Source organism: Atractosteus spatula, chromosome 2 (assembly GCF_055471065.1).
Source record: "Atractosteus spatula isolate fAtrSpa1 chromosome 2, fAtrSpa1.hap1, whole genome shotgun sequence".
Lineage (NCBI taxonomy): Eukaryota > Metazoa > Chordata > Actinopteri > Semionotiformes > Lepisosteidae > Atractosteus > Atractosteus spatula.
Window position 1 is genome coordinate 37,715,424 of NC_142707.1, and position 27,043 is coordinate 37,742,466.

Here is a 27,043-nt window from a genome sequence, read left to right on the forward strand (position 1 = left end):
CAATTCAATTAACTGTGTAGCTAATTAAAGCAATTTTCCATATGTAAATTCATTTATTTTTGAAAACGTAAAGGATTTGAATACTTATGCAATCATGACTGTTCCATTTACTTTGTTTTTTGCTTTGAATGTGTGGAGTAGGTTGTGTATGCAACAAATATTAACTTCTACTTCAGTGCGTTATGATTACATGTTTTAAAGCAAAAATATCTGAATACTTTTGCAAGTCATTTGCAACCTACAGAGAAGTAACTATACTTAGAAGTATAGAATATAGGTAAATGTCAAAATAACTGTATTGTTTCTGTATAAAGAAAACAGAGGCAACAAACAAAAGTCATTGTAGATTTATTCAGAGAAATGTAGAGGAGAAGGTCTATTGTTAAAACCATCTTAATCATGTTAGTCCTTGAGTTAGACACATTTTTAACATTGTTTAACAGTAGTTTAATACATCTCTCTAGGGATCCTTCCCATAATGTGTGATTATATACTGTACAAATTTCAATGATTACCTGTTTCAATATCCATGTTAAATCATTTGAGCTATATTTCGTTTTGGTCACTATAAGAACTATTAGGATTTTATTTCCATTATTATTTTGAAGTTAGCAGCTGCAAACCACCTACAGCTTTCAAATACTGTATATGACATTGTATCTGCTGAGAACAACAAGATTTCTAATTTGATTTCCTTCTTTAATAGTTACTATCAGTTCTTGATCAGGAACCATAATGAGAAATAGTGGTTATCTTTTTTATTTCAATTCATTATAATAACTGTGTTATAAATATACAGAATGCTGTAGAACTGTCAAAATTAATAAAGTTCATAGTGGGTAATAGGCAATGTACATTTTTAAAGTTCAAAATAGGTGAAATAACTATATAATGTACTGTAAGAAGCCGGTGAAAAATTGTTAAAATATGATAAAAGCTCAGATCTCATATAGAAATCTTCATATTGTATTTTCTTCTTCTGAAAAGGGTATCAGCCTGATACCTCACTGGAAGAAAGACCTCAGTTACAATAGATCTGTTTACAAAAGTTTCCTTTCCATAAGTGAAAGTGAGAAAATACAATATGAATTCAGTGAAAATAAATATAACAATATGCAATTTTTGTTTGTGAATCTATGTATTTTCCTGTTTTTTAATAAACATTGAAAGACAATTTTCAATCTAGATCTATGTCAATGAAATTTCACATTATTCACTAGACATCTAACATTTACATGTGTACAATGACACGCAAATTTACCACTTTGTTTAGTCATGCATCCCTGAAACTTTTGTAATTAACCAAACTGTCCACAGCAGAACTGATTACTGGCTTGGTTATGCAAACAAAAGTGTAGTCCTAGAAAGCATATTAGCCAGATATTAAAAATAAAAGAAAAAAATACAAAAAAGTCAATAAATCTCTTAAATATCATATAAAGCAAATATCAAGAAATAACCAGCAGCAACAAATATCTATCTGTATAAGAACAAAGGTAGAACAGCAAGCCACCAGTGCTTGCAGACAAAAGCAAATTACCCTTACTGTTTCAGTGCAAATATACAGTGTAGATGCCTCTTGTGAGCTGTGTTACATACAACCAGAAAAGGACTTGATATCCTTATTTATGTCTGCAGTGTATGATCAGGAATTTGGGTTTGCTTTGCCTGGCACTTTAAGAAATGCTCACGAACAGTACACCTTGCTTCACCAATAAACACAAACATTCAGGCTGTTACTTAGGTCACCAAAGTATAAACTAATATTATTATTATTAATAATAATAATAATAATAATAATAATAATGTTTTAGCATATTTAAATCTAAAACACTGGCACCATAACCCATATTACATTAAAAGCATTAATAAGAAATTGACTGCACTATTACACTTTAATTTTTTTAAAGTAAAAGTAAGTTAAAAAAATTGAAAAGAAAGTTCCTTTCCAAGAAGTGATTCAAGTACATTTTGTTTCCTGCATTTAAAATCTAACCAATTAAAGCCCCTGTTTTAAAACAGCAGGGCATAAATGTCTGAAGTTATCAGAGAAATAAAAAAAAAATAAAGTAAAGTTAAAATTAAGAATTAGCCCAAATCCCTGGAGAATTGCCTACAGTGGTGTGTCAAAGACTTTTTCTGGCATTTCTTCATCTACATCCTCCTCAGACTGCTGGGGCTTGTGGTTCAGTTTTCCACTGTCAGATGCCATGGAAGAAGAGACAGTTGAGTGATCTCCATCTTCAGTGAACTTCCCTTTGGTCGCCTCCTGCACAAACTCCTGAATCTCCACTGGAAGCCTCCTGAACTTGTCTTGGTATTCCTGGTCAAGCTCGCTTTGCAGCTGTAATTAAGATAAGCAGCAGTATTATCAATGTGTCTAATTTATAACAAAGGAAACATTTCTGTTTTAACATTTTCTAAAACCCATTAAACCTAGAGTAGTATCTGCAAAAACCACTAATGCAGGCTTCTATAATGCAGCTCAATTCAAATGCCCTACTGTAAATATTAAAGGTTGTAATCACAACAATATTTGTTGAAGAAATTTTACATTCACCAGTTGATATCACAAATAATATACAATATTAGAACCTTAAGTGACAGTTTTTAAAGTTCACCAATATGGGTTTGGAAAGTAAATTTCACTTACTGCACACTCCATAAAAGAAAAAAAAAAGAAATATTTATCTCCAGCACAACTTTAAAGCATACTTTTAATACTTTTTGGTTCATAGATTAGGCATTTTCAGAGATCATATTGAGGCAGAACTGGAAACAACTGTAAGCCATGCATTATTAATTTATGAATGATATATCATCTCTACAGGTGCAAGAAAAAGTTTGTGAATGCTTTGGAATTACCTGGATTTCTGCATTAATTACTCATCAAAATGTGGGCTGATCTAAGTCACAATAATAGACAAACACAATCTGCTTAAACATACAAACAAGTGTGCTTCTTCTTGTCAGTACTGTACACATCGTTTAAACATTCAAAGTCTAGTTTGGAAAAAGTATGTGGAACCTCTAGGCTAATGACTTCTCCAAAAGCTAATTGGAGTCGGGTGTTCCAATCAATGAGATGAGATTGGAGGTGTGGGTTGGAGGTGCTCTGCCTTATAAAAAAAGCACACAAAGGTTGGTTACTGACAGAGTCTGCTCTTCTCAAGAAAGAACTGTTCATGTTATTTGTGCCTTGATCAAAAGAAATATCAGAGGACCATAGAAAAAAAATTGTAGAGCTGCATAAAGCTGGAAAAAATTACAAAAGCATTTCTAAAGGCCTGGGTGTTCATCAGTCCACAGTATGACAAATTGTCAACAAATGGAGGAAATTCAGTACTGTTGCTACTCTCCCTAGGAGTGGGCTTCCTGCAAAAATCATGGCAAGAGTACAGCGGGCAATGCTAAAGGAGGTGAAAAAAACCCTAGGGTAAAAGCAAAGGACCTGCAGAGATCTCTTGAACTTGCCAAAGTCTCTGTTCATGTGTCCACTATAAGAAAAACACTGAACAAGGATGATGTTAATGGAAGGACACCACAGAGGAAACCACTGCTCTCAAAAAAAAACAAAACATTGCTGCACATCTCAAGTTTGCAAAAGACCACCTGGATGTTCCACAATGCTTCTGGGACAATGTTCTGTGGACGGATCAGATAAAAGTTGAACTCTTTGGCAGAAATGTGCAGCATTATGTTTGGAGGAAAAAAAAGAACACCAACACCAAAACCTCATTACAACTGTGAAGCATGGTGGAGGGAGCATCATGGTTTGGGACTGCTTTGCTGCCTCAGGGCTTGGACAGCTTGCTATCATAGAGAGAACAATGAATTCAAAATTGTATCAAGAAATACAATAGAAGCTTAATAGAAGTTGGGTGATGCAACAAGACAATGACCCGAAACAGGAGTCAAACAACAACAGAATGGCTTAAAATTTGTGTTCTGGAATGGCCAAGCCAGAGTCCAGACCTCAACCCAATTAAGATACTGAGGCATGACCTGAAAAGTGCTGTTCACGCAAGGAATCCCAGAAATATCAATTAACTGAAACAATTTTGTAAGGAGGAATGATTACAAAATTAAATGATCTCTAAAATTCCTCCTAACAGTTGTGCAAGTCTCATCAGCAGCTACAGGAAACATTTAGTGGAGGTTATTGCTACTAAAGGAGGTCTACCAGTTACTAAATACAAGGGTTCACATTCTTTTTTCAGCCTGGACTGTGAACGTTTAAACAATGTGCTCAATATTGACAAGAAGAAGTACAATTGTGTGTTATTAGTTTAAGCAGATTTTGTTTGTCTATTATTGTGACTTAGTTGAAGAACAGACCATATCATATTTTTATGAGTAATTAATGTAGAAATCCAGGTAATTCCACAGAGTTCACAAACTTTTTCTTGCAACTGTATATAAATGCTGGGTTGCCACAACATAAAAGCTGGATAGGCACAGATGCAGCCATTCAAAATGCATGCTACAACCCCGTACCGCGCGAAATTATACACAGTTCAGCACATTATACTGCAGTACGTGATTGACTGGACAAAAATGACCTATAGGCGGCACCCGTGGTGCATTGGTTGTTAGTGAAACGATTGTTTTTTAAAAAAAAAGAATCTTTTTACTGTGCAGGTTTAAATCCACTAAATATTGAATATTAATATGGAATTCTACAACTAAAGGGAAATTTTAGTAGCTGAGCATAAAAAGAAGAGGAGCATAACACATCTGAAGGTCATAAATGATATCAATTTAGGAACATAAACACATTATGTAAACTGTACTGTATATGGCTGGTATTGGTAGTTTAAATAAAAAATACATACCAGTATTCCACTTTCTTCATAAACATTTTAAGCACCAAAGTCTTTCATTTGTTTACATACTGTGGTTATTTTTTGGAAAAGTTTTTACGTGCTCCTTCTGACCTTATTAAGTTTATATACTTCATAAAAAGTTATAATGTTTTAACCTTTACTATGAATATTTTCACTTGTTATCGCAGTAAAAAAATGCATACTTTGATTTTAGGGAATTTTTTGAGAATTTGATTAATAAGGAATATAATATGGAATTGCGTATCTAAATAAATTAACAATGATATAATTATATTCATATAGCTCAAATTATTATAGTAGTACCCTTTCTTTGTAAACATCTGCATCAGTTTGACTCACTCATCCACGATTACATGGAAACTTTTTGCCTACCCTGTTCAGTTATAGCTTAAGCTGTCAAGCGGTGCATTGCTGTAATGGCTTAGACATCTGACGTGCATGCTGGAGGTTGGGGGTTTGAACCCAGCTCTTTCCATGAGTTTTCTTTTAACAAATAAACATTTTTTTGAAAAACTAAAATAGTAAATATTATAGACACTATATTGAATTTGTTGGTATTTTTAAATATCACAAAACGTTCAAAGTTAAGTGAGTTAAGTGATTAACCTTTTCTATGAATACTTGCGCTCATTATCACAGTAAAAAACCTCATACTTTTTAGAATCCGCTAAATAGGGAATAGAATATGGAATCGCTTATTTAAAGAAATTAATAATGATATTAATTTAAGGATCCAAATGTATGTATTTATATAGCTATTTTTAATTTGACTCATTCACGCATGCTTACTTTCAAAACATTTTAAAGCTGTTCATCTCGGCTGTGTTTCCAAGCAGCCCTAGACGATCCGGATTCAATACCCGCTTACGGCACAAGTTTTTCTTCTAAAAAATACTTTAAAAAATAAAATAGTAAGTATTATGTACACTATATTAACATGTTTTTATTTTTTGTATATATATTATAACATATTCAATGTTAAGTTATATTAATAATGAAAAAAGGATGTGAATTAGCAAACCTGATAAAGTCAACTGTTCAACCAGTTTAATTCAAAACACTTTATTCAGTGGGACAATTTAACAGATGCCTGAAGCCTTAAAATGAAATCCTATATATTGTAATTAGAATCGAGAATAACAAAGCGGTATTAAAAATACCACTAAAACAATAATAATGTGTCTGGTCATTATTAACAGTATTAATTTAATAATAATAATTTCAAGCTTCTTGTAACTTTTTCAGAGTCATTTTTTTCTTCAGTTTTCATAAGTTTTGCTTATAAAAATACCTATTTACGAGACAATGTTTCAGATGTCAATAACTTTGTGAACAAATGACAAGGAACCTTCAACCTACAGGTTTAAAGATTGTGATTTGTGAAAAATTTCACAGCTTTTATTTAAACAATATCTAATACCTGCTTGCATTTCTAGAAACCTTAGTTTGAATAAAGCGGATACCAGGTGCAAGTGACTTCATAACGCAGGAAGGCATTATGCTATATTTTTTATGCATCATTTAAAGCCTTCTGAAGTCTCTCAAAAACATAAAAATGTAACATAATATTGTGTGGCACGATGGGCAACCGATTCTTTTAATTTTAAGAAAATCAAAAATAGCAAACAATAACGAGTGTGCCTTAAATAGATATTGCATGGTTTTAAAACCCATAAAAACGTGTTTAGTTAAAAACACGAAATCCACGAAAAATTTATTTTTCTTCCTTGTGATCATCTTAGAATCTTTGTGTAAGCTGTAAGTCTTTTTAACTTCTTAATGAAACATTTTAAACACTTTAATTTTGTAAACGCAACATGCATTCCGTACAGATACAGTACAATCACATTCTCCTGTCTTCCCGTGGTGTGAAACGAGTTAGCAGGTGATTGAGAAAACAGTGCACCGCCCACTGAGCTCAGTCAGAGAAGAGGCGACGCCGATTGTATTTCTGACTGTTATGTCACAGTTCAATATTTTATATACATCTAAAGTCAGGTGTCAGGTGCATAAACTATTAGTAATCAATAATTAGTATTAAAATGCACACTGTGATAAATCGTCGCAAGATTCCACATCTTGTAAAAACATTAATTTGCAAGATTGTGTTCAAACATATGTTACTGTAAATCTGACTATCAAAAAACCAGGGTTCACTTTTTTTCTCTCTCCCTACTCTTTCTCACCTGCTGTGATCTGGACACAGAATGGTTAAAAATGGAAACAGGTGAGGCAGGCAGAAGGATGGGGGAGGGGGAGGTGTCTTCCCACCTCTATGACTAAAGAAAGTGTCAAAGAAAAATGGCTTGAGCAACATACAGAGCCGAAAAAGTTTGGTGCGGTCTTCTGTGCTTTAAAGGTACACTCCTTGTGGAAGAATTTTCACCTCGAATGTTTGCCCACCAGCTAACACACAGAAGCAAACTGAATACAAAATGTACTTGCAAGAATAGCGATTACAAACATTAAAAACACATACTTGCTTAATACTGTCATACTGTACAGTGTATTAAAACACACTTTGGTCACTAGACTGTGAGTAATGCTACCCACTAAACCTCTTTTCCACAATTTCACAGGGGCAAGGTCACGTAGCTGATTCATAGATGGATACAATTTTATCTTGCAAAAATTCAGATATTTGTCAACATATTTACTAAAACTATCCATCTCAGTAATCTCACTGTGTTAGTCTCACTGAACGCCCCAGTGCTCACTTAATGTTCACATTCCCAGTAAAATAAAAAACCTGTTTTCTGAATTGTCACCTCACACCAGGTGGGAAGGAAAAGTGCCCTCGGTCATTTTTTTCACACTGACAGACAAAGTTGATTAAAACTCATTCAATGGGCGTGATGTGTTAACACAAACTCTGCTTAACAGAGCCGCTTGTAAGAGCAAGGTGACTTTCTGCTCTATTAAATAAAGCTACAGTACAGACAGATTTTAAATTCTTCAAGCAAATTTAGCTGTTTGTCAAAATCTTCTACTTTGCAAGCAGTACACGACTTCTCAAAAGGTACCTTTTGTCTCTCGTGCAAACTCAACAAAGGTTTATTTTTTATAATTCCAAAATTTGAATGGTATGCCTCAGGGACTCATTATAGTATTGTAGCGAATACAGTTCATGCAGGAAAATCAAAATAACGCCCCCCCTCACAGCTGGGTATCGCTGCCCGCTGTTCCAAAGGCATATGGTTTCAAAGTATGTGTGAAATATCTTTTCTTACTCCAGTTATTAATCTAATGTATTTTTATTAATCCGGCTATATACAAAATATATCCAAAAGGATCACTGTAAAGGTTAAATCCCAAGCTGAAAAGACAAGACTCAACATGTCTTCTCTAACTCTGCATTTGTTATAATGTTTTAAGAATATATTCTGTATTGCATTTAAATTGGAATGTTTTTACAAATATAAGAAGAGGTTCACAATAAGCTATAAGAGTGGACTATTTTTATGCATTCTGCTCTGATAGCGCTTTGAACCACCTGGGTGAAGCTCACTACATTACAGTGCTCATTACCACTACAAGGACAATAGAAGTATTTTTTTAAAAAAGAAACAAATGTGAAAAGGTTTCTAAAACGTCTGCTTGTAATACTTTAGCTGCTTAGTTACACGATTCCATAATTAAAATATTTATGATGAAGGTGTAAGGTTGTGTACATTTGTCCAACTGAGCAATCTTGCTTTTATAAAATATACTGACTTTTTAATGTTTAATGATTAACATGCTGTAATACACAGTTTAAAATTATTAAAATTTTTAAACTATATAACTTAAATTCTTAATTGTAAATAGATTGTCACTCAGCAGTGAACAGGATTCGAAACCAGGCATTTTCTGTACATAATGCTGTACATAAGACGTTAAACTTCATTAGCTCCACCTGGCGGTTTTACAAGGTGCTTCCTTTGTAACCATTGATAGGTGCTACTATCAATTTTCAATTTACATGCGGTATGATGCAGTAGTTTTAACGCAGTTTACTCTGCGAGTTTTGAATGGCTGGATCTGTAGTTACCTTTAATCAATAAAAAATATTGTATGGCCTTTATGGTTCATAAGGAACTTTGAATTAGGATTTAGGAATTTACCTGCGCTTAACAAGTTTGCTTCAGTAATAAAATTATAATACATGCTTTACGGGTATCTCCTGTTTTGTGTATCTAAAAATTCACAAGGTCTCCAAATATAGTTATTTCTACCAAATTTTAAAAGAAAAGTCCCACATCAAACCTTATTTTCCTTGTGTGACACTTGAATGAATGGATTAAGTCAGAAAGGGGTTTCTTTGTTGCATATGTAAAGGATAGCTCTTTTTGAGCTCTGAACCAAATTAGTGGATGTCACTGGGGGACTGTGTAAACTTCAGTGGTTGCTGCTGTTAAATTTACATTTCTGTAGATCAATGAAGTGTCTCCATGTCTTTTGAATATCTACCCCCAGTACCAGGTGTCAAGCTAGAGGTCAGGTAACAGGAATGTTTAACATATACAGAAAGATGGATGGCTTTAATGAACTGAAAATGAACTCTGATTTTTCATGACTGTTACTGCAAAGGGTTTAGCATCCCTTTCAATCCCTTTCACAAAGACCTTAATAAATTAGGTCTATCATTTGTTTTCCTAAAAATCATACATTTAAAACAGCATTCCTAAATTAGTGTTGATATCCACCAACAAAATGACCCCTACATGTGAGGAACATAAAAAAACCCTAAGCAGGTGAGGTTTGGTATTTTTGTACAATATAGTGTATTGTATTGTAACATGGGCTTACTGTAAGTAGCCAAAATGTAACTTTGACATTAAATAACTTTTTAACTCTACGTTTTTCTGCCATTTTCTTTCTGTAGGACACTATCTATGTGCTAAGTTCTGTTTTGTGCTCTTACTGTACCTTTAAAACTATGGGTATTTTGACAAATTATAGAAAACTATAATTTGATCTATAAAGGACACAGATCCATTCATTACATCAGGAAAGAAGACATCTGTCCAGATTCAAATACAATTTAATTAAATATACCTACTGCAGGTACTTCTGAAATCATTACAATATGCTTTAATTGTAATGTGTAATACAGCCATTCAAAGCAAGCGGGGTACGCTGTGGTATAATGCGGTGGGCGTGTTGCATCAAAACACAGTATAACGAGTCATACCGCAAATTACCATATGCAAATTTGATTATGTTAATAGTATCCGGAATCACCTTGTTAAACCGCCAGGAGGAGCTAATTAAGCTTAACCTCTCATGTACAGCATTTGAGCTGTCACCAGAAAACGGCGGTTTCGAATCCCGATCACTGCTGAGGGATAATCTTTATTCAATTAAGAATTTAAGTTGTATACTCTTTAGACTTTTAAATTTAAACTGTGTATTACAGCATGTTAATCATCATTCATTAAAAAGTTGGTATATTTTATGAAAGCAAGATTGCTCAGTTGGGCAAAAGTACACAACCTACCTTTGTCATAAATATTTTAATTATGCAGAAATATTTTATGCATCAAAGTCTTTACCGAAGATATTACTAATAGTATTAATAATGAATGACCTTGGACAAGCTGTAAACTCAAAAGTATTACCCTGGTCCACATTCTTTTTAACTGTCTTTTTAAACGAAAAGACTATTTTTTCATTGACAAAAAGTAACACCACAGCTTTTCGTTGATCCGATCACGTATTCGTTTTCAATCATACAAAGTAAGTTTTGAGAATCTCTGATTCACCATGCCTTTCACATGCTTAATTTAGGAACATAAACATATCATGTACACTGTATATGGCTGGTATTGGTATTTTAAAGAAAAAATACACACCAGTATTCCACTTTCTCCCTTAACATTTTAAGCATCAAAGTCTTACATGTGGTTATTTTGGAAACTTTTTTACTTGCTTCTTCTGAACATATTAAGATTATATACTTTGTGAAAAGTGATAGTCTTTTAACCTTTTCTGTGAATTCGCTCGTTATCGGCTTAAACAAACGCATACTTTTATAATTTGATTAACAGGGAATATAATATGGAATCGCGTATCTAAACAAATGAATAACGATATAATTATATCCATGTACTGTCTGGCGGAATAAACTGAAGAGTTAGTTAACGAGACATGGAATTATTAAGAATTATCACCTCTTTTTACACTTGAGAACAAATGAGAACATTCCACTCAGTGGGCGATGCATTGTTATCTCAATCAACTGCTAATTCGTTTTACACCACGGGAAGACAGGAGAATGTGATTGTACTGCATCTGTACGGAATGTGTGTTGCGTTTACAAAATTAAAAGTGTTTAAAGTGTATAATTAAAAAGTAAAAAAAATAAAGCTTACACAAAGATTCTAACATGATCACAAGATCACAAAGTATTGCATGTCTAATAGTCTAACCCCATTTTGATTAAAATTGCAAATGTGTGTTTAATTAAATGCATTTTTTGATTCACAATCTGACAATGAAAACCGGGGTAAAGTTAGCTTGAAGTTCAAAAACAATTTTAGCACGCCTGTAGCATTTTCAAGAAACCTCCTAGAGTTGTGAGAACACTTCCTTTGTGTATTAAGTACATTGTGAATGTTTTCACAGCCTTCACTTTGTCATTTTTATGCCATTTTTTTGACCACGCATGAATATTCTTATGTCCATATTTTCGCAAGGGAATCAGTGCAAATTTTAATACTAATTAAATGACCGCGGGCACTTTCCACCCCCTCTACTCTTCTCAGAGTAGAATAGGCTAACCTTTGGTGGATGTTTTGGGTTTTGCTTGTTCACATATCTCCCCTTTTTATAAAACAACATGGTTGAAAACCGTTCCAGAGCCACTGTTGTTTCATCAGTGAAAAGTACATCATGAAATGCCTCTCCGTGTTCAATCCATTGGAAAAAAGAAAAGGAGCATAAAGCGTCTGATGTTCATAAACGATATTAATTTAGGAACAGCATAAGAGATATTTTTTTAACTGCACTGCATCGGAGAGAATACCATAGCGCGTTTTGTTTTTACTCCCTTGCGGAAATGGGCATCCATAAGAATCAGTATAGCTTCTGGGAAATACATTTTTCCTGCATTAAAGTTTAACTTGTTCTGAGCACCCTACATTACAAACTCCAAGCATTTCATTTTGAGCTGAAGACCCTCACACCTGAAAAAGGATTCACAGCCGAAACATTGCAGGCTGATGCGGCTACCCACCAAAGTAAATGTATTGCAGTAAATGTTTATATCATTTTATCTAATTTTTTATTTCTTTTTTAAAAATTAAAAAAAAATCATTTGCCCAGCCTAAGAGGGGGGTCTGCTCTCACTGACAGCTGACACTCCTCCATACACTCAAGTAAAAAAATTAATAATGCCAATGTAAACGTCATATTTACAATTTGTTGATAATAAAAATGTTAAGTTCTCTAAAGCTTTCTCAGTCAAGTATGATAATTTACCTAGGGAGCTATGTAAGCATGCGTAGGCAGCAAAAGATCAGCTAAATTGGGAAGAGAACTCTTTCAGAGAAAATGTTTCAGGTGTGAAGAACACAGATCCCTAATGCAATTTCAACCAAACCTGTTCCCACACACCCTGCCCCACTGCGATTAGAATATACACAAACACTGAAATCTTTAGAGTAGATGATCAGGTGTTTCGCAGACGTAGGCATAGTACATAATTCAGGCTTTATGAACTCACACCTGGGATTCGATTAATTAGGGTTATTAATTATTAGAGTTCATAAAGCCTGAATTACGTACTATGCCTACGTCTGCTAAATACCTTTGCTAGTTAATGCTACTTCACTTTCTTCGGCGTGATTTTTTTAGGCAAAAATCAGGCTAACAGGCTTGTTTTGTGATCTTCCTAAGATTGTTAAGCACAGCGTCAAAGTGATTCCATATGAAAGGATTCATATGAAAGGCAGTGACGTCACCGTTCTGAGGCGTGTGTGTGTGGCAGATCTGTGATATGTTTGAGTGTGAATTGTGGTGAACCTCTGATTGAGGAAAAAAAGACCTGCTGATCTGTTCTACATACCAGGAAGACAACAGAATATGATTTTTTCTATTAGAAATGTGTATTTTAAATGTTTAATTAAGAAGTAAAAATCTTACAGCATACACAGATTCAAAACTGATCAGAAGGAAGAAAAATCACCCGTGTTTCGCGCATAAAAAGTGGTTATTAGCTATCGAAACCTGTTTTTATAGCTTTTAAAGTCATGCAATGTCTAAGCAGGAACACATCATTATATCTTATATATGAAAAAGTGTGTGTGTATGTGTCTCTCTGTACTCAGCTGTACTGAAAAATAAAGCATAGTTTTTCATTCAACGAGTGCCTGAGTCAGTGTGTCAGTCCTATATAATAATGCCACAATATTATAAACGCCCCATTAGCCTGGGCAAACAAATTTTTTAATTAAAAAATGAGATGTAATGATGTGTTCCTGCTTAACTTAGAACTTGCATGACTTTAAAACCGATAAAAACAGGTTTCGATAGTTAATAACTACTTTTTGTGCACAAAAAATGGGTGATTTTGCTTCCTTGTCGTCAGATCTTTCTTGGAAAAATGTCTTACCTGCTGCAATTCGGGCACAGAAGGGTTAAAAAGAAAGTCAGACAGGCAGGGGGTAGGGTGAGTTGTGAAACTGTTACCTGCCCTGGATAAAGCGGTTAGAAAATAGGTGGATTTACACCTGTGAAAAGCGATCCAATTTTAATGTGATACGGGAGACATTATTAATAAAAAATGATCTTGTATGGTCTGTAAACTGAAAATGTATGAAGGAGACACATTGCATATCACCTCTTTTTACACTTGGAAGAACATTCCAATGTTAATGCGACACTGAAGATATTATTAATAACCTTTTAAATCTGAAGGGAGATCTAAAGGGATCCACACGGTACAGGTTCCTGCTACTGTAGCTTTTCAGAGTGATGGTGACGTCACTGCGCAGGCGAGCAGACACACCCTCTAATGTCAGGCGTATGCGTTAAATATATTTAGATCTTTGAATTAAAATTGTTATTGATTTTTTTAGCCTCATAACATTGTCCAATTATACTCTTCTTTGTGTCTAATTTTTAGTTAAGCAGGATTTGAGCTACAGACCATAAAAAAAAACAGAATTCACTTTTTTCACATATTGATGATAATGATATCAGTAGCAGTTTGAAACTATTCATTGTTATTAATAAATGCCTTAGATTCGAACATGTTGTGATATTTAGAAATATAAAAAGCCAATAGAGTGTCCATAATATTGCTATTTTGCTATTGCTATTTTAGTTTCTCAAAGAAATGTTTGTTAAAAGAAAACTTGTAGCGATAGCTGGATTTGAACACCCAACCTCTTGCTTATAAGTCAGTCACTTAAGTCCCAGTGTGTGGTCTGTGCGTGTTTTTTGTTATGTTCCACACTGCTGACCTTTGATTGTTCTCCCTCCCCCATTGGCCCACCATTACACCACTGTTCTATATGACGTCATTATCAATCAGCCTCTCAGCCAATCAGACTGCATCTTATTCAGTACATAACATGGAGGTTTTCAGGAAGAAGAGGCCTTTTGTTTGACTTTGGTCCTGCTTGGTTTTGCTTTGCTTCATTTCGCTTTCGCTTTTGGTTTTCGCTTCGCTTTTGATTTTGATTCGGCTTTGTTGTTTTGTTGGTTTCTGTTAGTTTCTTTGTACTTTCGTTTGTTTGTGTTTATCCTTGTTTTGCCATTACCTTGCCCTAATGTGTTATATGTTCAACCTTTGTGTTCTTTTGTACCCTGTCCCTGTTGATTACTCTCGTTTTTCCTCATTTGTACTCCTAGATCACTTGTGTTTTTGTGTGAACTTTTGTGTATACGGTTAGTTTAGGTTGTTGGGTACATTCTACACACTTAGTTGATTTTGTATTAGTAACACTAGTTTAGTATGGGTGAGTGCCATTTGTCTTGTATGGTTTTGGGTAGTCAGTGGGGGTTAGCTAGGGTGTTGAAGACGCCGAAGACCATGTGTTTCGGGTTTTCTTTTGCAGTCAGGTTAGCTTTCCCTCACTTTCCTAGCCAGCTCCATTTTTGTTTATTTTCTTTTCTTTGGCACCACTCTAGTTCCTTAACTTGTGTTATCGTGTCTTTCCAGTCACTTATTCAACTTAAAATCATCACTTTTGCACCCACCTTTATCACGCTTCCTAGTCCCTCACCAGAACCCACCTGCTTCTAAAAATTATCCTCAATGTTACACCCCTTTACCCCTAGACACTTGGGGTGGTAACACAAGCAGTGAAACGTCCTTACACATATCAATAGATATGTGTATATACTACTGTTTGTGTTACAGTACATGAATAGAATTATATCATTATTAATTTCTTTAGATATGTGATTCCATATTATATTCCCTATTAATCAAATTCTAAATGCATGTTTTGTTTACTCTGATAATGAGCATATTTGTAGAAAAGGTTAAAACAATCACTTTTCACAAAGTATATAAATGTACAGTAATATGGTCAGAAGAAGCACGTAAAAACGTTTCTGAAATAACCACATGTAAGACTTTGATGCTTAAAATGCTGATTAGGGAGAAATGGAATACTAGTGTATATTTTTTCTTTAAAATACCAATACCAGCAATATACAGTTTACATAATGTTTACGTTCCTAAATTAATATTGTTTATGACCTTCAGATGCATTATGCTCCTCTTCTTTTTATGCTCAGCTACTAAAAATTCCCTTTAGTGGTAAAATTCCATATAAATATTCAATACTAAGCGGATTTAAATGTGCACAGTAAAGAGATTAAATGATTAAATATTTTCACTACCGACCAATGCACCACGAGTGCCCGTCGGTCATTTTGGCCAGCCAATCGTGTACCGCGGTACGGCGCGGTGGCTCATGCGTAGTTGCCCGCGGTACGGGTTTGTACCGTGCATTTTGAATGGCTGCATCTGTAGTTTACTTCAAAGTAATATATATACATAACCATCCCATATTGAGGAGAAATATACTGGAAGTATTTGTGACAATACTCAGACAATACACAATATATAAAAATAGTCTGCGAAGTTATGGGATATTTTTAAAACTATATGAATTGGCATTCATGTTAGATAAATAACTGGACATAAACATGTACAGTAAATGTGCCCCATGTAACTGAATGTTATGAACATGAAAGGCTATGCATATATACAGTAGTAGACAGAAGAGAGATTTCTATAAAAAAGGCCCTTAAAGTCTTGGCTGCCATCATAGAACACAGGTAAGCACACTTTTACTCCATGTGTGGTCATTTCTTTTTGTATAGCAATGCACTGCCAGGTTTGTTTTATCTTCCATGAAGCTTTGTAAAAGTACTAAATTTCTTTGTAAAATGGGTTGATATGTTGAGGCCTTAAGCTCACTTTTACCATGTTAGAAAATTGGGGATTACTCAAGGAAGTTCACCAAAGTTACATTGGCTTGTCATGTACAAATCACATATAAAAAAATATTTTAAACTCTAGGACAAATGTACTAAAAACATTTATAAATAAGTACTGTACACCATGTTCTTTCACTGTCTTGCATTTGCAAGTTGAGTTGCAGCTTTTTTTAGACAAGTCAAAGGTTGTTTTTCAAGCTCTGACACTATTCATGATTAAAAATTATGTAATTGTATTAATTCTGATCCAATAATTGCTTTAATGCTAATTTCACTGTTTAACTACAAGATTCTGTCTCACGGGAATACAATAATTAAGGAAAAGCACAAAAAATGAATTATGAAATCAGAAATGAAAAGCCTCAAATCTGTGAAACAGAAAAAAAATCATGACATACAGAAAATTGAAATGAGACGAGAAATGTGGTGGTGTCATTTAAGGACACTACATACTGTATCTTTAATAATACAACACATCTTTTTCATTCTAAGTTTACAATGTGTCTATACAGTAGTATATAAAGAGGTATGTTGTGTGCATATATAAATACACATAAAATCTTTGTGAACCAAAGTTCAGTAAGCATTTGAATTCTGTACTTTTAACATTATGTGCAATGATTTTTTTTCTTATAGTTCTGAATTCTAAAATACTTACAAATTCTCAAATAAAACCAAATTGCTCTTGTTTACCATGGTCTAATTCACACAAAACCAAACTACCAGGTTTGAATTTAAATAAATCAGATCTTCCAATTCTAAAATGACTACTACGTATAAAGTAACTCAGGAGTTTAGAGTTTTTCTTTAACAATGGCTTTGGTCACCTACTTAAGAGAAGGGTGTAAAACTACGACTAAGGGAGTTGTTTATATACTGTATACTGTACAAACATATCTGCCAGTTACAATGGCAAATACAATGCACAGTATAAAGTACTGGTTTTGTATATGTCAATTTACATTTTTCAACATTGTTTCGATATTATAAATTACTTTATTAATAAGTTAAATTCACATACAGTATGCATACTGTATATCTATATACTGTAAATCCATTGGGCTTCTACATACTTTAAAAATGTACAGTAATGCCATAATTAGTTTGTTCTGATATTTCATGAAGAATAACTCTGAAGTAGTTATCAAAACCCACTGGCATAATTTCTTAAGTAATCAAAATTATTCCATACAGTATTAAACACTATTTTTATACAAAGTATAAAAAATCATGTAGAGTAATGTGATTCTTGAATGATTATGGTAATGGATGTTAGAAGAAGATTTACTACTGAGTTCTATTTAAATAAAACTATTTCATAGTTTTTTTTCTTAAGTACTGTAAATCTCAGAAACAGAAACTAAAAATGATATATGATTATAGATATTCTATAAGCGAGTATTGAGAAAAAGACAACCATATAGGACTTATTGACTTCAGAACGATGTTAATTCATCCAGGATGTTTCAATATAATGTACAACTAAGTGCCTAAATATTATTTTTTTTATTTAGATTAACTTCATAAAATGGAGTAGATGATTAAATAAGATGCAGAAGGAAATGTACAATTAAATTATTAGTACTTTGATAACATGCTTATTGAGGAAGCTCAGCTCATCAAAAGTAATCCTAGAAATAATGTATGGAAAATCAGCCTGGCAGAATACATAAGACACAACTTTTATTTTATGTAACTGGAATGAAATTCATAATTTAAATTCAATAAATTCAAAGTAGAAAGACTGACACTCCAGAGGGTTTCAAAATTGCTTTCAATAAGATATCCCTCCTAAAATACTTGACATATTTTAAACACAGAAATATTTGTTCTTACATATCCCCAAAACAAATTGTGTATTATGGCCATTTTATAGATTTATTTGAAGGATGAACAGCAGCAGTCCAGAATTTGTGAATATTGACTTTATTCACATCAGATGGTCACAATAAATATTGGCTGTTTAAATATTTAAGACTGAATTTGTTTTAAAGTTTAATGTTTACAGTATATGCTCTGCAAAAGTATTCAGCCCTTTGCACAGTTTTCATATTTTATTGTTTTAAATCTTGCAGTTATGACACTTAAAGTAGTGATTGATATGTATTATATACTCAACCAACAACAAACATTTAAAGCAAATAACAAAAAGAAAGAAGTGAATGCATAATATGAAAAACACAGATAGGTAATGAGTGTCCTGCAGTCTCCTGCAGTGGTGCAGTGGTTAACATTGCTGCCTCACAGTGCTGAAGCCCTGAAGCCCTATCTGGATGAGGTTTGTATGTTCTTTCTGTGTTCATGTGGGTTACCTCTAGTTGCTCTGCTTTCCCCCCACAGTTCAAAGACAGACTGGTAGGTTAATTGGTTTCTGGGAAAATTGACCTTGGTGGGAGTGTGTGCATGTCTGCGTGTGCCATTGTGATGGACCAGCGTCCCCTCCAGGGTGTATCCTGCCATGCACCTGTTGCCTGCTGGGATAGACTCTGGCTAACCCGCAACCCTATATTTGATGAAGTGGTTATAAAATGGATGGATGAAAAAGTCAAGTTTGCATAAGTAATAAAACAATTTGCTGGGGCAAATCTTGAGTGGCTAAGTGACTTCAATTCTATTGAAATTATGTGGAAGAATCTGTGAACTGCTGTCCATAAGCGATCCCCAGGCAACTACAGTATAGTGAGTTTGAGCAAATTTGCCATGAAGAATGGATGAAAACTGCAAAAAGTCAGTGTGTTAAGTTGGTAGAGATTTATTTAAAAAGAGCTGCAGTAGTAATTGCTGCCAAAGGAGCTTCTACCAAATATTGAGTTCGCAGGTCTGAATATTTACTTTGAGCTTTTTCTCTTTTGGTTTTGCTGACATTTACTGTAACACATCTTCCCTGTAGAAGTCTTCAATTTGAACACTCAAGTTTTGAATAAAACTTTGTTTAAAAATGTGTATGCATCATTTTGTAATTAAAAAAAAACAGGACATAGAAGGCTCTAAATACTTTTGTAAATCACTGTACACTTCTTAGAAAACACAATGACATTTATTTTAAAAATCTAGCTAGATTTAAGAATACCTATTTTTAAACATGCAGGGTCTAGAACATCAATTAAGCCTTTTTAATAGCTACTCATTTTCACATAGCCACATTAACAAACACATTTACTATGAAGGAACAAGTAATAGGTTTATTCCATGCTGAAAAGAGAAGAAAGAAAACACAATTTTTCGGCCATGGAGCCTTCTTCAGGCATGCATTCAATCAAAATGGAATGACCTTTTCTAAGGGTGTTCTAATATGGGGGCATGAAGTGACATTTCTATTCACAATCCACGCTTAAATGTAGTGTCTTTTTTAAAAGATCTGTTGGGACTACAGAAATATCTGACAGCTCTAGAGGCTTACGATTACAAGGGCTTATTCAAGGGCTAAAATTACTGTACCTAATGAATCTTTTCTTTTTTTTAAAGAAGACTTCGCTCTTAAAACTCCCCAGTGAAAGAAGAATTTGTAAAGTTGAGCTGTAAGAGCACTGTTGTTTACTATGGCCAATTAATGTAACTGAATATTATTTGTTACCTAAATGTCATAACTGTATTGTTTTGTATAATTTTTAAAATGGTAACAGTGAGACCCCCATGCATGGATATTTAATATCACCAAAGCATACATATGACTAAAAGCATAAATATCAATGATGAAGAAGGTTATCTGAAATGTTATTTGGCAGTTAGAAAACCAAACAGGTACAGTATACTTTGCCTCACCAAAGAGAGAAGGTACAGCTATGTCAGAAATACAGTGGTCTGTGTCTCTGCTATTTTCTGTTTTGATCCTAAACAGCTAGTAAGGCACTCAAAAGAATCACCAGTACAGTACAACTGTTACATATGAAGAACTGAAGTACTGTAGTACATTAGTATTGTGTAAAACACACTCATGGCAAAAAGCCATTTTCTCTTGTATTTTTACTCATATTATTCTAGTGTTAAATAACAGTATTTTTCGTTGACTCATAGAGAGTCTGCTATCCACAATGCTTTCCAATATTCCAATTAGAATTTACTAATTGGATTACTTAAACAACTTCTATTTTTCCTCAGGCTATGTAATTTTTTTTCTTTCACATTAAAGAAAGATGAGACTGATATGAAGCACACACATTATTTAACATGGTGTTAAGAGAGAACTCTGGGTCTCAGATACAAACATTTAAGGACAAAATTAAGAAAACCTTGAGTGAAATCTCAGAGGCAGAAAACAGCATTGAGGATTTTATTTCTTTCACTGCTTTTTTAATTCTTAGTTACTAATAAAATTCTAGGAAATATCTTTAGTCTTGCTAGTAGAAGGTGAAGTATATGTATGGGAACAGGTAAAGGTTTATTCCATGCTAAAAGGGAAAGAAAAGAGACAGAACTTTTCAGCTATGGAGCCTTTTGGCATGGAGGCAGTGTGCTTTACTACAGTGTTGCCAATTTGGGTTTTATCCCCAGTTCAGAATGCCCTGCACTGCTACACTGGCATACACAAGCTTTCTAGTGTGGCGAAGAGGAGCATAATAAGATGAGGTACAGTAGTCATTTCTCTGTTAAGTACTAAAATGCCTTGAACATGTTTGGCAGTAACGTGTTTAGCATTTGGAGAAGCTAAACTTATTTGCAGAAATTTGGTTAGATCCCAATGAATGTGAAGAGAGATGATTTCTAAAGTATTTGGTGTGACTGAGCTGTGGGAATGCCAGCATATCTGAGAGGATAAGATGCCCAACCCCCCCTGCCTCTTGTGAGGAAGGAAGTAGATGGGGAGGTGGGGGGCTGTTAAGGGAGACCTGGAAAAAGGTGCGAGACTTATATACAGCACACAGGTGTGTGGAAATGTGCAAGATTAGAACCTAACCTTCCTTCCAAATTTTTGTTACAAACCCCATTATATATGAATATATTAGAAAAATATGTAGTTCACGACAACTGAACAATTTCTTCTGTTAAATTGTTTATTTTTTGCTCATATATTTACTAAGACAATTTAATAAGGAGGAAAATGCCATTAAGCTAAGTTACTTGCATAATCACTCCTCTGCTTTTCCTGCATATCCCTCTAATTGCTTTGGTGAAATGGTTTCATCTCTACTGACACTGTGTGCTTTTCCTTAAATGTTTTCCCATGGCTTCTGGGCTGATATTAAAATCAATACCTCCAAGAGCAAACCTAACATCGGTAAATGAATGACTTTTAAAATCTGTCATATTAGTCCTACGGTACTGTACAGTATCTAGATATACAGAAAAGCATAAACAAAATGCTCAAATATACAGTTCAAAGACTTTTGATCAGCATTTACAAAAAACACTATACTACACATTTTAAGAAATTTAATTAATTTCATAATAAATACATTATCAGTGTCTGCAGTGACAAAATATGAATTACAGATTCCCATCAAGAAAAAATAATTTATAATTTCTTGTCCCACATGCACATATTTTAAATCTTCTTCTCATAACATACTGTATAAAAAAATCTAAAAATCACAAAAATATCTAAAACCTGAATATAAGGACAAAATCCCTTCAAAAAAGACAATTACGAGGAAGTGTTATTTGTAGTCACATCCTGTAAATACCAAGCTAAGTTTTTACTTTGCTTAGCCAGCTCTGATGGGTTTTATACAGTCAATTCATGTTTAAAGAAAATGTAATTTAATTTTCATTTCTGACACGTGATGATGTGGTGTTAGCTCCACAGTCCTCTAATGAGAGTATGAAGGTCCTGATATAATGAAACGTCTGGCATGATATAATTTGCCTTGCAACTGATTGGGGGAAATTTTTCAAGTGTCTTTATTAAGCCAATCTCAGAAGGTTAGTTTTATCTAATGTGTATGACACGACAACTTTCATATCTTGGGCAGGTTATGAGGATCACATTTAAATTAAACACAATCTGCAGGTCTTTCCAGACAAAGACAGCTATTAGCTATTGTATGAATGAATCCAGGAGAAAATATTAGTCTTCCTTTGTCATTAAGACAAATGGCAAAATATTAGATTTCTTATTTCTATGCCATAACTGACATTTTCTATGGGAAGAAAATAAAATGTTTTAACTTTTTTATATAACCCATTCTTTGCTATTTTAGATTACTGGATGTACATCTCTCAAGAGGGACGCTGAGTATATATTGTGATTTAAAAAAAAATTGAATTACTGTATGTCCAACGGTTGTTAAAAGGAACTGCATCAAATTTCTCTGCAGCATATCTTCAAATTATACACAAAAAGGTCACAAAGCTATTCCAGTTTTGGGTCTTATCCTACCCCTTTAACAACAGATGAGAAGTTCACCATGTATCTTTAAAATAAAAGCAGCACAAGCTTCAGTGATTCAAAGCCATGTCTTTATCTGCATTTTTGGAAAGACTGAACTCCCATGCCAATGAAGAAAGAAGGGAAAAAAACACTGAAAACAAAACACCCACCAGAAAGTACCAGCAAGCATGTGATCACCTGTTTGCCTGTAAGATAGAGCCTTTATGATGACAGTGTTTAGGAATTGATGAAAATGAACATTTAGCCATTTCAACACTTTTATCTCTGAAAACTGCAAAAGCAGTATCAAAAAATCCATTTTATTCACTGTACAAAAAAGATTTTTTTTATATAAACAGAATTGGTTATGATTTCAAAATAAATTATCTATGGATTTGCTTGGAGATGGAAGTTATAATTGACCATTAGTTTTAGAATGATTTTTATTCGATTTGCACATCATTAGTCAGGAGTACAAATAACTATTTGTCCCAGCTAAACTTATTTTAATATTAAGAAGTATCTTCATAAAACATTAATTCCCAGGTGATTTTCTATAGAACTACCTCTTATTGCAGGCTTATTATGAGCACAGAAACACATACAGTATGTAATCTTAGAATGTGTGGGCATGGCTGAAGGGAAATCTGCTTGCTCATTATGTTCTCTCCTAATCCTTTTATTAGAAAAAAAAATATTTTAAAGGCCTGAAATAAGCTTGCCAAGCATGTGCATATGTTCAGTCCTGCTGGGAGCTTTGGACCTATTTGGGCTGTTGAAATCAATGCAGTCACAAAATATGTACTGTGTACAAAACAAAGACAATGCCTGTTCCAGTTTTTGCAATGGGTTTATTCATTTTGGCTGATACCTTATAAACAATATGAAATGACAGGTCATTTGAAGATAAAACCGCAATGCTTGAACAGTGAAACTAAAGTATAATGTGTTCTATGGAATATTATAACAATGTGAGCATGTAGCAGAATAAAGGACCTAATTAATTAAAATACACCAATTTAGCATTATTACCTTCTCTGGCAAGCCACACTACAGTACATGCAATTATGTCCTGTAGTTACTGAAACAGTAATATGTATAACTGCTACTGTATATGGGCAGAGTACACAAAATATCATGGGGTCTGCAGATGTCAAAGTTACATAAAGGAGTAACAGGAGTAATACTAATAATTACTTACACTTATATAGTGCTTTTCTGGAGACTCCACTCAAAGTGTTTTTACAGGTAATGAGGACTCCCCTCCACCAGCACCACCATTCTGGCAGCCAAAGTGCACTAGAATGCTCACTACACATCAGGTATTAGTGGGGAGGAGAATAGAGTGATGAAGCCAATTCATAGATGGGGATTATTATGGAGGCCATGATTGGTAAGGGCCAATGGGAAATTTGGCCAGGACACCAGGGTTACACCCCTACTCTTTTTGAGAAACACCCAGGGATTTTTTATGACCACAGAGAGTTAGGACCTCAGTTTTACAACTCATCCTTTTTACAGTATAGTGTCCCCATCACTATACTGGAGCATTAGGACCCATACAGACCACAGGGTGAGCGACCCCCACTGACCCCACTGGCCCCACTAACACCTCTTCCAGCAGAAACCCTAGTTTTTCCTAGGATGTCTCCCATCCAGGTATTGACCAGGCTCACACCTGCTTAGCTTCAGTGGGTTGCCAGTTGTGAGTTGCAGGGTGATATGGCTGCTAATATTCATGTGAGTAACCAGGACTAGCACTGAATTTTGCATTCATTACAAGTTTTCAGTGATCTCCCAAAACATGTTTTTCAAGTGTTTATATTCTTCCTGAATCCCTGGTAAAACCTTTCCAGAAGGCACTTACAAGGGATTTTCAGTTTCAACTGCTAAACATCAGGAAAACAATTCTGATGCAAATCAATATTTACTTTCTATAGTTTTTGTACTATGTTGTATGTAAAGTGACATTAGAGGGAAGAAAACCATTTTTTAAAAAATAAAACCAAATATTAAAACTGAAAACACATAAACCAAAATGCTGTGCACATCAATGTACTTAAAAATGTATATAGTGTATATAAAGTACCTTCATAAATTCACAGGTCAATGTAAAGGACTGCCATCCTAAATATGAAGCAATGTCATCACTCTAAGAACAGAAGACACTGTGTAACAGAAACAGGAATGCTACATTCCTGTACAGCAGCATGATGTGAAACTAATAATCATATGTGGATTCTGAGTGTTGGAGAAGCACATTTATTATGTAATGCTTGCTCTTTCGACCTACACCACTATTTACAGTTCAGAATGTTTTGTAAATGGTCACTTTTTAAATGGAATACAATTTACTTTTAATGGGTTGTAGTTTTCACTGCACCTCAGTGCTTATTCTGTGTTCATTAATGTATTGTACATGTTTAAATCCTTTTCAGTCTCTTGTATATTTTAAATGTAGCTTACTTTATTGTATCTTATACATGCTCCTCCTCCCACTATTCTTACATATAGGAACTATATAAATATTATAGACAGTGTTAACTACAGTATATGAGTTATTTGATCTGTGTGGTAAACTAGCAGTACTGTTTGTAATAAATACTACAGGTGTATTCAATATACTCACATGACTGCTGTTTTGTGAATGAGGCCCAAAGAGATATAACCTATAAATTAATATTTATGGTGTTTTTAAATCTACTGTAATGTTTTTAATTTTTAGAATTTATTTAGATTAATTATTACTTGTTATTGTACTATTACCTGTACTCAAAACCCACTGTTATTTCCAAACCATTCCAAGAAACATAACATCTACTTTAAAACTAAAACTGTGACCTCATTCTTAAGTTAGGTGAGAAATACAGTATATAAGAGAAAGAACGTGACAATTTGGCACATGTCAAGTCAGTGCTGCTACACAAAGAATATACTGCATATTCCCTAGGGATGTCAACTGTAGAGTAATATTACAGTATAGAAACTAAATGCACATTTTTTAAAGAAAATGTTGTTCCAGACTAATTTTTAAGTGTTTACAATGTGTGTCTATGGCATCCATTGAAGGAGAAGGTTATCTATATAGCCAATGCATAATCTGTTTGATCTCAGAGGAAAACAAACAGATTGGCTTCCTTTCTTTTTCTATTGCAGGCTTCAGGTAAACCTTTATTAGTGGTTACAAGCTGGAATCTGGATTTGAGTGTTGCTGATGAGGCCATTTCCTGAGATAATATTTGGGATAGATGGTATGTATTTCTGTGCATTCTCTGTCTGGGGGAAGCACTGTGGGCAACTTTTAATAGTGGTTAATTTCCAGAAATGAATCCAGATATAATGATAAAGTTCTGGAAACAGGTCTAAACCTTCTTGTCCATTATTCTAAATAGAGAAAAAAAATGGTATACTCTTGCTACAGTATATAATGACTGATCTGGGTCTCCAGCAGCAGCAGAAATTGATCTGTTTTTTTTATCTGTGACTATGGTTAAAAGGTTGCTGCATTGGGATGCCCTGGTATCACTGGACCCTGGTCTAATTTGACATTATTTATATGAAACTTCAGACTGCTAGAGCCCCATGTAGCATATTGGGTAAGGCTTTAGACTGCTAACTTACAGGCTGTAGGTTCAAATACACATTGTAGACATTGCTGTTGTACAAGCTACTTTACTCCATTTGCTCCAATCCGCCCAGCTGTATAGGCAGGGACCTTCATAGTATGCCGGCGTCACACTAGATGACTCGACATGATTTCTAGTCAGAGAGCATGTCAAACTTAATGAACTGCAGTTGCTGAATCTCGCTGCCTTTTTCTGTCCTAGAGGGTGTCAAATTATCTGACTAGGAATCGTAGGGGGTGACCAATTACATGATTCCCTCATAATTTTTTATCATGGTTCCAAATCTTGTATTGTGCCGTGAAAGTACTGCGAGGTTGCCTCATTTTGGCAGCCAATCAACATGGAGCACACTGGAATAAGAAGAGGAGCACCGCACTAAAGTAAACAAACGACAAACACGAAATATCGAATAGACATCTGTGCTGGCTCAAAAGTTTGACGGGCCTCTCCTCCATTTGCACAGTCCAAAACACTCGCTTTCCTTCTTTCCTTGCAGCTATCATTGTTCTTCCCTGTTTGTGGGCATTGTATGCATTGTACTTCTGGTTGAGCTCTCATTGGCCGTTGACTGTCGCAAACACAAGAGCCCACCCCTACGATTTGTGGCTCGCTACGAGAAAATCAAACCAGTTTGATTTTGTTGTAGCAAGTTGCAGAGAGTCATAGGGGCTCTTAAGAGTGCTATGACTGAGTCACTGGATGTGTCACACTATACAACTGACGGTAACGGGGGCGTGCTGTGACTCTCTACAACTTGCTGTGATTTTTTATGATTATGTAAATGAAGGCTGCAACTGAAAATACTAGGAAAAGTCGTGTAGTGT

At 34.4% G+C, this 27,043-nt stretch overlaps 1 protein-coding gene across 1 annotated transcript in view; it reads right to left on the reverse strand.

The window, feature by feature from the left end:
• Window positions 1-338: 338 nt before the first annotated feature.
• plcb1 (phospholipase C beta 1) overlaps window positions 339-27,043 on the reverse strand; it is a 366,687-nt gene continuing 339,982 nt past the window's right edge. The window contains exon 33 of the mRNA XM_088933143.1: window positions 339-2,344. Within this exon, the coding sequence (XP_088789269.1) occupies window positions 2,114-2,344 (231 nt within the window). The 3' untranslated portion in view covers window positions 339-2,113. The remainder of the gene's footprint in view (window positions 2,345-27,043) is intronic.